Raw genomic sequence first — 13,720 nt, 5'->3', positions numbered from 1 at the left:
TGGGAGCGCCTTCATACGCCTTCTCTCGTTGTTTTGGTATTTTTTTTGTTTGTTTGTTTTTTCTTTCCTTGTTTTTTTTTTATTTTTATTTCTTCTCCACCACCATTCTGCATCCTCAACACCACCACCCTGCCCCTCCCGCCCATCCTCCCTCGCTCCCTCCCTCCCTCCCTCCCAAAAAGAAAACCAATCTGATTCCCAGCAGCGGCCTCACCTCCGTCGCCCCCTACTGGCGAGGTTTATGAAGTACTACTGAAGTGTGTCAAATCCTCTTCCTATTCTTAATGTAGGCTTTTTAGGTTTTTTTAGGGTTTTTTTTATTTGTTTTTTTTATGTTATTTTTTTATTTTTGGAGAGGGCAGGGACGGTTTGACACCCAATTTGCCGAAGGATGGATGGAAGGAAGGAAGGAAGGAAGGAAGGAAGGAAGGAAGGAAGGAAGGAAGGAAGGAAGGCTGGGGGAACAAATTTTGTGTGCTGCCTTTTGAGTCCTTCCTCTCGGTTGCCTTGATTGATTTTCTTCTTCTGTCATTCCACTAAGCCTCGGGCTACCCCTCCTCCTCGTTATTCCCCCTCCCTTTACTCATGCCATTCTTTTTCGGTCATTGGCTGTGTGTCATTGGACCTAAAGCGGCGTGTGTGTGTGTGTTTGCGCACGCGCGCTTGCGTCCGTGTGTGTGTGTGTGTGTGTGTGTGTGGTCACGTCGGACACACCCGCAGGACCTCAAGTGTGTAGAGGCAGTGTTGCGCGCCAGTGTGTCCGTACCAAGGAAGAAATAAATAAACAACAACGACGACGACAACGACATGGAGGTGAATGTGGACGTGCATGCAGCCGCTCGAAGGCTGGCGTCACCCACGTGACCTTTGACCCCCGCCACCCCCCTCGTCACCACCCCTCCTGCCATAAACGTTTCTTCTGCTCCTCCTCCTCTCCTCCACGCTGAAGAAAACAGAGAGAGACGCGAGAGCGGATGAAGAAATAATGCACTTTGCATCAGGTTCCTTAATAACTTCTTTTTAGGTTTTGGTTTTTTTTTGTTTTCTTTTTTTTTTTTTTTTTGGAGGAAGCATACACACAATGTAGCATCACCAATATTTATTACTCTGTCACCACGTCGGGCGGAGTCGGGCCCTGGAGCCATCGCGCCCGATGTGGAGCTGATGGACGGACGGACGGAAGGATGGATGGATGGATGGATGGATGGATGGATTTATAGATGGACGGAGCGATGGATGAATGGAGCGAGTAAGTAAAAAAAATAAAAATAAAAACGAGAGGAGGAGGAGAAGAAGATGATGAGGAGGAAGAGCAAAGGACGAGAGGAACGATCGGAACGGAGGCAAAAAAAAAACAAACGGACCTGAGCTCTCTGCACCTTAGCCCTGCCGCTCGCCCTCTCTCTCTCTCTCTCTCTCTCTCTCTCTCTCTCTCTTCTCTCACTCGCCCTCGGCCTGGTGTGCGTCCCGGACCAGATGGAGGGATGTGGGATGTGTGTCCCTGGAACTCCAAAAAAAAAAAAAATGACAACAATGACCCCGTCTTTTATCACAACCATCCTTTTTAGCGTAGAGACCCTGACTAGTCGGGCGCGGAGGGGTGGGAGAGAAAAATGTATTGTTCTTTTTTTTTTTTTTTTTGTTTTTTTGTTTTTTTGTTTTTTTTCTCGTTCACTTGTACACTGTGCAAGGTCGATTTATCCTGTACAGACTGTAAAATGTAATATTATTTTGTACAACTTTATTGAAAGAAAAACAAATCTACTTGTAGATCTTTGTGCCTTGATTATGGCTGTACCTGTAAATGAGCTCAGATGTAAGTATGTTTTTGACTGCGCTGTACAGCTTGATGTCAAATCTCTATCAGCAGCGGACGACTGCGGGTAGGGGACTTTCTCTGTAGAGTTTAGTTTTTTCTGGTTTATAAAAAAGACGAAATGATGTTTAGTAAAAAAAAAAAAAAAAAAAAATAGGGAAAAAAATCCTAAAAACCTGTATACATTATGCAAATTAACCACTTACCTGCAGTGAAGACCAGATGTTGCAGCGCCATGCCTTTTTTTTTTTCTTTCTTTTTTGTTCTTGTTTTTTGTTCGTTTTTCCTTTCCCTCCTTTTTTTTTTTTTTTTTTTTTGTTCTGTTTTGAATTTCACAGCTTTAAAAATGAACATTGGAAATCCATTGAAAAGTGTCCAAATTGCAACCTGGTGTTGTTTTAATAGGAACCAACTTTTTTTCTTTTCTTTTTTTTTTGTTTTGTTTTGTTTGTTTCAATATGAAGTATGTCTGAGATCTGTACTGATGTGTGTGCCTGTGCGTATGTGTGCGCATGTGTACATTAAACATAGACTCACAGACGCATTGTGTGGGTGTGTGTGTGCGTGTGGGTGTGGGTGTGGGTGTGTGCGCTAGAGTGAGTGAGGAAAAACCGAGCGTGCGTTGTGTGTAATCTTTTATAAATGTATGTACATGTAAATTTATAGGTCTATATAAATATATATGTACAATTATACATGTTTAATTATGTGTGTGCCTAGGTGTACATACCTATGTATGTATACGATAAATATGTATACATACACACATAGGAAAGCATGTTTAGAATGGAGACGAATAAATGAGAGCGTGCAATATTAGTAATTCCTTGGTCCCTTGGAGTCATGCCCAATGGCACAGGCACTATGAATGTGTGAGCAGCACCCAACAAGACGAGCTCTTCTCCTTGTACAAACTGCATCAGGCTTCTACTCTGCTACAGTACACGTCTATCCCCAAAAGAGAGAGAAAGAACTGACTGGTGGTGCGAGAAAAAAAAAAAACAACAACAAAACGAAACAAAAACAAAACTTTGTTTGGCCTGGGAGGATGATTAAATGACATTTTTATTTTCTTTAAATAAAGAGGCACATTAGAGGACTTTGCTTCATTTACAACTGTGTGCGACTTTGTCACCCAGTGAGTGTTTTTTTTATTTTTATTATTTTTTATTTTTTTTGGGATGCTGGAATGTGTTTCTCTTTTTGTTTAAGGGCGTCAAGGCAGGTCTGGCAGGTGGATATAAAGTTAAGTTCAAACAAAAAAAAAAAAAAATCACTTGGGAAAGATAGCGTTGGTCTTCCCTGATGCAGCTGACTTACTTTCCTACGCAAATGGAAACCTGCGGCGCTGCTGTAGAGAATCTTATTTCACAGTCTTCTTATGACGCTGATGTTGATCAGGAACCACGAGCGATATCCTCAAACCCCCATCAAATAATTACAACAATAGGGAGAAATAAAAATAAAAATAATGAATTAACTTAATTATTAAATTGATAAAAAATGTTGAATAGCACTGTGTAGAAACCCTTTTGACAGACACCCAAGTAAGCTTTCTGGTCTGTCAACTAATCCACATCGGTCATACCTTAAATGTGCGTTTAGACGTGGTATTTCAACATTGAACTAGATACCAGTTTCATAATATGTTTTGAGAAAGTATAACAATACTTATCAACATGGCAGAATTTACTTTATTATGTACATTTCATCAGAAACCTCACAAATATTTGACACATAAAATCCAGCAATAAACCAATCATAGAAATGAATGGTGAACCAGTAATAACCCGGATACATACTAACCAGGCTTTGCTTTAAAAAGGAAACATTACGGCTGTCCAGAATGTGAAACTATCAGTGCTTAAATTGGATCTTAATCGACCGGTGGAAAGGCCGCCTAAAACCATTAACGATGGAAGGTCTGACCACAGATAAGAACTGGGAAGTGAAACTATCTGTGTTTTTAGGGAAGAAACATCATTGTCAATAAACCACATTTCCGAGTGGGTGAGGAACGAGCTGGTGCTAAGTAAATTGCCCAAATCTGTTGGAGCCCATTTACGTGGCGCTCAATAAGTAAGAAAAAAAACAACTAAAAACGGGACTAATAAACTATTTGGTCCGTCTCTGCTTTGAAGAGCCACCACGCTGCGATACAATGCAGATCAACTGTACAGTTATTTAAAATCGTTCAAATATATTTGTCTCAAAAGTGCCACTAAAACGATCGGACAATCAAATAAAAAGGCGGTACAAAGAAAACCTGGTGGGGGCGCCTCTCGTAACCCTCCACCCGGTTTCGGCGGGGGGAGGGTTCGCGTCGGCAAAGTCCTCGGTGTCACGCGGGGTTTCCGGCGTCCGGTGGCGGGGGCGTGGGGGCGAGCTTCACAGAGGCTTGTGCTTCCCGATCAGACTGAGACACTGCAGCAGCCCCTTGATCCACAGGCAGTGCGCCGTGAACAGGAAGAGCAGGCAGGCCCCCGCCGAGCAGTACACGGCGATCACCGTGCTCTCCTCCGGGAGGAAACACTTGGACAGGCTGTAGCCGCCGGCGGAGAAGGAGGCCTGGAGGGTGACGGACGGACGGACACGGGTTTTTTTTTTTTTTAAATCGCTGGAGATGGTCTTTCTAGAGGGGGACCGTTGAGTATTTACTGTTTCTGCTTTTAGGGAACCGTGTCCGCGGTTCATGAGTATTTCTGTACGAGTACGAGGACAGTCAGATTTGATTTAAGAGATAGATCATCAGGTCCCTTCAATAATCCCAATACATTTTACAAAAGACAAAATTACCTGCGGTTCAACATTATTAATAATAATAATAACAATAACAACTCATTTTTTATTAATCTTTCCGTGCTAGTACACTACTAGAACACTACACTACTCATGTGTTAGTACTAGTACTCTACCATAGCCATCACATGAATCTGCATCCAGGTTAGTCGCGTCAGTCACAAATTAGTTTTCAGAGTTCCCGTGGAACGCAGCGTCACTTCCTACCGACACGAGTTACAATTTTCTGAGTTCCCATGGAATGCAGCGCTGGCTCCCTCTCGTCTCGACCTGGCGCAGATCCTGCACGAAGCAACCAATACACACCAATGGAGTCTAGACTGCAGCGCACCGCGCACCTCACCCCAATGCGAAAGCCCGCCCCAGAGCCACAACCTGCACATACAGTAGATAACAAATTGGATGATGATGTCACAAAGCGCCCCCCCCTCCCGGCTCCACGAACTCATCCCGCAAAACCACCCCAGCCCGCCCGCGACGCCAGCGCTCTGCTACTTCCGGTAGATTTGCAACAGTTTTTCAGTAATTTCCCGCTCCAAATGTGGATCGATGTGGATCAAACTTGGGCCGCAAAATGTCCGAACCGCCCCGGATAATGGCACTTCATTCACATCCGCGGGTGCGGCTGTTGCTGCGTGCCAGACACTTTTAGCGGGAAAGATGCCCAGGAGAATAATAATAGCACTGGCCCTTGATAACAACTACTAGTTCATTCATCTTTCTGTACTAGTACTAGAACACTTCTAGTGTTAGTACTAGTAGTAGAACACTACCGTCAATAAAATGAGGTCCAGCACTCATAACATCCAGACTTTTTTTTTTTTTTTTTTTTTTTTTTAAAAGCTCAACATCTTCTCAACGAAGGGAAACACCTTTTTAAAGCTGTGAATCCCATCACGAGGTCTCCTCCTCGCCGTCGTTTGTATTTCGCCGGGTGGACAACGGCGGCCTATAGTTACCAGGATGAAGCTGGGGTTGTTGCGGTTCCTCCAGTTGAAGGACGGCACGCTGATTTCTGGGTACTTGTTGTCATGGAGAACCTCGCAGCCGCTGTGCGTGTGTCCGCTCAGGATGAGGCGGGGCTTGAACCACTGCAGCAGCTGTCAAGGGGAAGAGAGGACGACAAAGCGGCGTTGAGATCCCAGGGCCCCCCGACGACGATGACGACGCGACGTTGCTCCTCGGCGGCATCAGTTGCATCATCGCCTCCATCCTCCATACACGCCATGTCGAGAGTTAAAGGAAAGCTCGGGTGGTTTTGTGACCCAACTCTTATTTATAGATTATTGGGAGTCAATAATCTAGGGATCATTGAAAAATGTTTTAAAGTTATCCAGTGCTGAGGGAACGGCTTCGGTCGGGGCAACGGCGACCGAGTTCTTTCGGCGACCGACAGCCATCGCCCCCCGACTGAAACCGTTCTCCCGATAGGTTGAAAAAAAATACCCGAGTTTTCCTTTAAAAGGCGACCTGCTATGAAAAACTCACTTTTTCAGCGTTTGTGCACATACATTTGGGTCGCCGACGAACACTCCAAACTGTGAAACAAGACAACCCGGTCGTTTTTTTTTCCCCGTGGGGTCCCTGTGTCAGGAAACGTGTGGTTCAACAAGCCGTTCGCATTTGCGATCCCTTCCTACGTCACACGGGGGCCTCGGTAGAATTTGAACCGCCTCCCCATCTGAGTGACTCCGCCCACGGCTGGAGAAATAACAAACGGCCGGATCCACGAAGCACGCGCGCTGCTCTGTTGGCTTCAGAGACCAGCACCAATCTTTTAAAAGATTGAGGAATTAATACAAACTGTCCGTGACAAAGCTGCAGATGACGGAAATGTAGGTATTCAACAAATAACTCTGCTGTGTTTCTTTTTAAAAACAAAAAAGGTGTGCTGTGGAGAGACGGTAGGCTGCGGCGCGCGATCCACTGTGCGTTTCTCCAAACAAAACCAATAAAAACAGTGTGTTTTTATTGAATATGTATTTATTTTATTATTATTATTATTTTTTTTCCCAATGTTCCCTCATTGAATGAAACAAATAAATCCCTGTGCGGTGTCCCCCGCAAGCTTGAAGCATGGCCAAGAAAAGTCGAAACAAACTTTTAAATGAGACCTTGTAGATCTAATATGAGTGAAGAATCAGCAACTGGATCGCTTATTTCTCGCCTCAAATTTGTTCGGAAACAGCTTTTGGTGGACTGAGGAGCTGAAATCCGTGAGAGTTTATGTACTTCATACAACGGGCTCAGAACTGGGGCAAACAGTGCTGGAGCGGGCGTGGGGAGCGGCTGCATTTTCAAGAGCGCCTGGAACAGGAGTGGTTTTGAGACATGTTGGAATGGCTAGTATGCATAATCTGAGCGGTATTTTCAGCAAAAAAAAAAAAAAAGAAAGAAAGAAAAAAGAAAGAAAATTGTGGGGACCTTAGAGACCTATATTAACTTGTTGACAAGCAGCATAATAGGTCCCCTTTAAGGTTATGGAAACGTGCACTCAAGTAGAGACGCCGTAACTTTGACAAATGTTCGACCTCGTTGCGTATCAAGATGAATTCCACAACTATAGTTACTAGTTACTTTTACATACCTGCAATCCTTTCCACAAGTCACTCAATTCATTCGAAGGGAAAGACAAAGCCCCAATATGAAACATTTCAGCCACACTCAAATGTTGGTCAGCACAGTTATCAAAGTGGTACAAGCTCTAGATATGACGTTGTTCTAATAGTAGCAATGCAGTGATCCACACGAACAGCAAATTAATCCCAGAGACGGGACGTTACGATCGTGTCAGCTTGGTCTTGGCTTTGTTGGATTTGGAGCCTAAACACATCCGTTGGGTGGGGTTGAACGAGTGTTTTATTTTTTTTGAAAAGAGCATTGTGTAAGACAGTGTTGTGCATCTGGCTAAATAATGTTCTGTCCTTTTTAAGACTGAAGCTCAGCCACGCAACTCGGGGGAGTTCCATATTGAGGCTTTGTCTTTCCCTTCGAATGAATTGAGTGACTTGTGGAATGGATTACAGGTATTTAAAAGCGACTAGTAACTACCGTTGCGTAATTCATTTTTGATATACGCCGTAAGGTCAAAGTCAGAGTTTCGATAACCTGAAAGTGGACCTATTATGTTCCTTTTCAACATGTTAATATAGGTTTCTGAGGTTTCCAAAATATGTCCTTTCTTTCTCTCTTTCTTTCTTTTGTTTTTTTTTTGCTGAAAATACCGCTTTAGATTATGCATACCAGCCATTCCAACGTGCCTCATGCCTGGATTAAAAAAAAAAAAAAAACATGTACAGGAGTGCTGTGGTGGAGTAGTTTATCACATTAGGATATATATTATATTATATTATATTGTACTACAGAGACCTCTACTTCTAATTTTATTACATTTGTGCTGGGTGTAAATAATACTTCTTTCTGTGGTTCGACTGCATGTGCATGCCTTGCCGCTGAAATCATCATTCAGGCTGGTTTTTCAAGGGGATTTTTTTTTTTTCGGATACACACCCTCTGGGAGGATTCCTTGGACAGCACGTCATACTTCTCTCTGAACAGCAGGTGGCGCTCCTCCGGCGGCGCGGCGTCCTCCCCCGTGCAGCCGGCATCGCTCACTCTGTACAGAGGATAGTGCTGCAGAGGGAAGTGATCAGGGCCATGAAAGATGGCAATAAACCAAATGAGAACAACGTCTTGGATTTGTCAGCTTGAAAAATTGCGAGGCGTTGAAAAAAAGGGACAAAAAGAAAAAATAAATGACTTCATTACAATCATTGTATAATCAAGCATAATCATTATAACAATCTCATTCATCATGATTTCAGCAGCCCACGACAGTAGACATTGTTTTGTTTTGTTTCATCCGCTTCTACTCCTTTGAGCTTTTCCTTTGAGAGCACACGGCACCGTGGACGCCCTCCCCAGTCGGGTTGAGCAGGCTCCACCAAAAACCCCAGGGAGACACACTCGTGCGTCCCCAGCCCGTGGGAAGACAGGGGGGGGGGGTTAATATCTATCAGCTCGTGCATCCCCGGCCAGTGGGAAGACGGGGAGGGATTTCCTCAGGGAGGGTTCATTAAGCGCTGTAAAATAATTACCTGCAGCATGATGGGCGGCGTCGGGGGGTAGCTGTGGGAGCCTTCACAGCTGTCCCTGGTGCTGCCGCTGGACTGCAAGCCACACAGAGAGACGGGATCAAGTATCGATTGGCAATTAACAGTGATCTTGGGGGGGGGGGGGGGAAACAACCCTCCTCCAGACACGCACACACACACATACACACACACACACACACACACACACACACACGCACACACACACACACACACACGTCAAACATCTCCTACCTGGAGAGAACAGTTGAGGTCTCTGGACAGTTTGATCAGCTCCTTCTCCACCGACAGGCAGATGGGGCAACCGTCTCCATGAAGAGCCACACTGTTCACCAACAGAAAGCTGTGGGGGGCAGGGGGTGGCTTATTAATTGAAGTGGGAACTTGGTCCAACCCTTTTTTGACAGTTCCCCATAAGTATGACCATTTTTTGTTTCAATGTTCTTGAGACGAGTCCTTCTCTCCGCTCCCGATTTGAATCCTTCAATATGTACGTAGACTACTGTAACAGAGTTTATGAGACTTGCTGAAAAGAAAAGTGCCGTGTATTTCAATCTTAAGCCTTGTGTTTATTTTTGGATCATTGGCATCAGTCTGGTTGAATCCCGAGGTTGAAAAAAATACTGTTTCGAGTTTTCCTCTAAAAGCAATGGCAGAGCCACACTCAGCAGATTGTACCGCTTGGCCTTTTAATACGAATTAAAGCACTAGATTGGTGTGTGTATGTGTGTGTGTGTGTGTGTGTGTGTGTGTGTGTGTGTGTGTGTGTGTGTGTGTGTGTGTGTGTGTGTGTGTGTGTGTGTGCACATCTGTGTGTGTGTGTGTGTGTGTGTGTGTGTGTGTGTGTGTGTGTGTGTGTGCATGTCTGTGTGTGTGTGTGTGTGTGTGTGTGTGTGTGTGTGTGTGTGTGTGTGTGTGTGTGTGTGTGAGTGCGGGGAGGGGTTACCCTGCAGGCGTCTGTCACACAACTTTGTCGGGGGGTTTACTCACTTAATGCCCTTCTTGGTGACGATCCTGGTGGACGTGGCGTTGAAGACCCTCTCAAAGCGCTGCAGCTTGAACCAGTCCATCCTGCAGAGGAGCACAGCAGCTGAGCGCGGGCCGTTCCGTCAAAAACGGGCCCGGCCGTCTTATTTCTGTGAGCCGGGGCTGCGCCGTGCATCACCAGACGATTACATAAGACGAGTGCCATTTTACGTCTCGCTGCGAGTGTCATCGCACCAGGGGTCATTACGCTGGTGCGCCGCCGCCGCGACCCTTCCCACGGCGCGGCGAGGATCAAGTAGTTAGAGCAGAGAAGAGGGGTTGGGCTGGAGGAAAGACTCTTTCTCTCCATCCCATTACTTGTATTAACAGACTTTCTTATAAGTGCCGGCCATAATGAACAGTGAGCCAGTGGACAGTGAACCATTTTTTTTGTTGTTGTTTTGGCTCTGTCGGCTACTCCAAGGCGACGGATTTGAAAATGAAATGATCACTGTGAGTCCAAGTCCTTTATTTGAGAGTGTTTACATCCATCTCGTGTGGAGAGTTGGGGATTTATAGCCCTTTTTTGTGCATAGTTCCCCTATATTTTTGAGTATTTATCTTAGTTATGACTGCGTTCACATTTACATCGACCATTGGAGCAACCTGGAACTTGAGTGCATGATCTCCTGTTTTTAAATTCAGCCAGTTACAAGTGCAAGATAGCTGTAAGGAATAAGAATAAAAATAGCATTAGTAATTTGTTTTTATTATTTTGTGTATACGTTGGTGCAATATGATGTACATATGCTGTTCATGTATTATGTCAATACAACAACTTAAAACTCGTCAACAGCAGCAAAAACATGAATGGTTAGTCATAGTGGGGATAGGATCAGATATTGAGAACCGGGTCCTCAGGTGTGAGTGTCTCTGCAGAGCGTAACGAGCTGGGGAGCTCCTTCCACTTTCTGAAAAAATATATTATGTATATATACTGTTTATGCACTCTATATACCTCAAAGTTCCCTTTGACTTTTTTATCACCTCGAGATCCATCTTCAGCTCAGTTTGCTGACTCAGTTGTATGTTTCCGTGCTGTTGATTCACCTTTGATCGATCAAAAATCTCTCATCCCCCAGAAATGACATTGTTCAACCAAGAATGTTATTGTAGTGTAGTCGTGAGTCACTGTAATATTGTAAAAACTAGGCCTTGTATTTGCCTGTGACCTGTCAACATCAACGGTTGACAGCCATGCAACATCAAACCACATGAGTGTCAAAGGTTGCTGGTGAAAAAAATAAAAAGAAAAGAAAAGCACTGCTTAGATCAGTCTTACTCAAAATGGAAGCCGATGTCGTGGTTTCCAACCAAAACAACCAGCTCTGTGTCGGTGGAATGTCGGAAAATCCTGTTGAAACGGCGCACATCTTCATCCCAGTCCTGCAGGGCAACAACAACAACAATGACAACAACAACAACGACGACAGAGCGGGCGTCAGTGCAACCCAAACGCGCTGACGTATTTCAAAAGCATCTTCCCCCTGGCCAGGTGGGAACTGTTTGGAGACCATGATAATGAACACAATCAGGGAATTTCTCTTGGTCAGAACTGTTGTACAGACAATAAGAATAAGATATGAATAAAAACAATAAGAGCAGTCAGTCTCAAAAAAACCCAAAAAACTAATAAATATATACAGAATATACAAAATGTGATTCTACACAGAGGATGAATAAAAATTAGGAGGCTAGGGCAGGGGCCTAAGTGGCAGTATGGTAGCTAGTATTATATATATAAAAATAAAATAATAATAATAATTATAATAATAATAATAATAATAATTATAACAAATACATTTTATAAACATATAAATACAATTAGAAATATTAAATATAGTATATATATGGTATTGTATTTTATGTTAATATATAATAAAAATTATGAAAAAATAAATCAATGAAAAAAAATAATTCCCCGAGTTTCCCGCGGGGATCAATACAGTGTAATAAATATAAATATACCTTTGCTGAGCTCCACTTGCCCTCGTCGAAGATGTCCCCCAGAATAAACACCATCTCGGGCCTGAGGAGCCACAGAGCGGTCTGGAAAGCCCTCTCCATCTGCCATTCCCTAGGTGGGCACACATTGTTGTTGTTTACACATCAAACCCGGCGGACGGACACAGTTCCGCGGTGGGACCGGGGATGGATGACCGACTGACTGGTGGAAATACCTCCGCAGCTTGTCGAACCAGTGCCCCCCCACGGCTCCCAAGAGGTGCGTGTCGGACAGCACCATGGCCCGCAGGGGGGCCGATGACGATCCCGCCGCCGCCGCAGCAGCAGCCGCCGCCGCCGCCGGCAGACCGTGCGCGGCTTCTTCCCCGGCCCGCACGGCTCCGATCTGCGGCCAGGCGCACTGCAGGATGGTGGGGAAATAGATGAGATACTCGCAGAAGAGAAACACGCCGGCGACCACCGCGATCAGCACCAGCACCGTGACCCATCGGGCGCTGAACAGCGGCATCTCGGTGTTACTGTGCGGGATGCGGGATGCCCTGGGTCGGCGCACTGGTGCCGGAGCTTCCCATCGGGCATCTTCCCTCCGCCATCCGGCCCGGAGGGGGTTAGAGCGCGGCCGGGATGCTCGTCATGACTCCCGCGGTGAATGGTAGGTCCCGGGAAGCGTGTTGTGGCTGGTGTCGGCGGTGATTCTTCTTTCTTCCCCGCACCCATCAACCGGATTGCCCGGTTCCACGCGCCCTGATTGGCGGGGGGACCGTGACGGTGACGGAGGATGGAACACTTCCGCAGGAGACGTGACAACCGGGCTCATCACTGATGATGTGTAGAAGAAAGTCGCTCGATTGTGCGACTGTTGGGTTTTTGTTTTTTTCCCCATTCATGCCAAGTCAACGTGTATTTCATTCATTTTATGTCTCTTGGGGAAAGGGCATCTTTACCCAAATGTGAATACATGTGAAAAATATATTACTTCCAAATGAGGAAGTTTTGAATAAGGCTGTGAAACGGAATCGTGTTATTTCGGTACCATGTGTTCTGCTCCTTAAAAAAAACATGAATTAAAAACGTGAACAGTGAAGTCAATGCCGCAGAATGATGGCTGCAAACAAACAAAAAAAAAACAACAAAAAAAAAAGAGAAAAGAGAAAACGCAAGAGGGGTGGTGGTGCGTGCGTGGGTGGGTGCGGGGGGATCAATACAACCCCCAGGTGTAGAGCCAACAACTACAGAAGGAATGGGATTAACTGGTTCGAAGCAGTAATCCAATTATAATGGACTCCGGTGTTTGTTGCCGTGGCTGCTTGGGAGTTACGAGCGGCTGTACCGGCCCAACCAGTCTGCTCCCACGCGCCGTCCACGATTGAGCGACTTCCTCGTCGACGGCTCGTCGTGCGCGGTGCTGAACCGTGCTCACCCGTTCAGTGTGGACGGTGGCGTGGAACGAACACGAGCATGTGCAGCTCGCCCTTCATAGTGGTGAATGAACGCCATTCTGAAGATTGCACTGGAATGTCCTTTTTTTGTTTTTTTTTAAATGAGGTCTGTCAACCGGTCTGATTGTACAGCAATGCACAACCCATACCAAGACAAAACCTTATACTGTATATTCAAATGTACTTGTCCTAATAAAGATCTATCAGGAACCTCAACCATTTATATATATATATATATATATATATATATATATATATATATATATATATATATATATATATATTTTTTTTTATCAAGTCAGGCATTTAAAATGAATAAATACTATTCTAAAACAAAAAGGCTCCTCTATTCTCAAACTATTGATTATATCCATGCGTACAAATTCCAACCATCCTCACAGCATCTCAGTGAACTTGAGGTTGAGTTTTACCTTTTCACTTCAAACAACAGGAAAACGTTTTCTTTGCGTCAGCCGTTTTATTTTCCTTGTCCAGATTGGTGCGAAACAGAGACTTCCCACACTATAATACAGCCCGCCCGCCCCCCATTTGAGTTGCACTTA

The 13,720-nt window shown here is 44.9% G+C and overlaps 1 protein-coding gene across 1 annotated transcript; it reads right to left on the bottom strand.

The window, feature by feature from the left end:
- Positions 1-3,704: 3,704 nt before the first annotated feature.
- On the bottom strand, positions 3,705-12,226 carry mppe1 (metallophosphoesterase 1; the record flags this gene model as incomplete). Its single annotated transcript, XM_080010845.1, has 9 exons — positions 3,705-4,384; positions 5,575-5,715; positions 8,126-8,248; positions 8,713-8,784; positions 8,962-9,070; positions 9,718-9,798; positions 11,036-11,139; positions 11,722-11,830; positions 11,934-12,226. The coding sequence occupies 9 exons, from the start codon at positions 12,224-12,226 to the stop codon at positions 4,205-4,207; spliced, it is 1,212 nt and encodes a 403-aa protein (XP_079866971.1). The 3' UTR covers positions 3,705-4,204.
- Positions 12,227-13,720: the final 1,494 nt, after the last annotated feature.

This window comes from Zeus faber (genome assembly GCF_960531495.2).
Source record: "Zeus faber genome assembly, chromosome: 12".
NCBI classification, from domain to species: domain Eukaryota; kingdom Metazoa; phylum Chordata; class Actinopteri; order Zeiformes; family Zeidae; genus Zeus; species Zeus faber.
The sequence above is the reverse complement of the archived record's forward strand: the minus strand, read 5'-3'. Positions and strand labels throughout refer to the sequence as shown.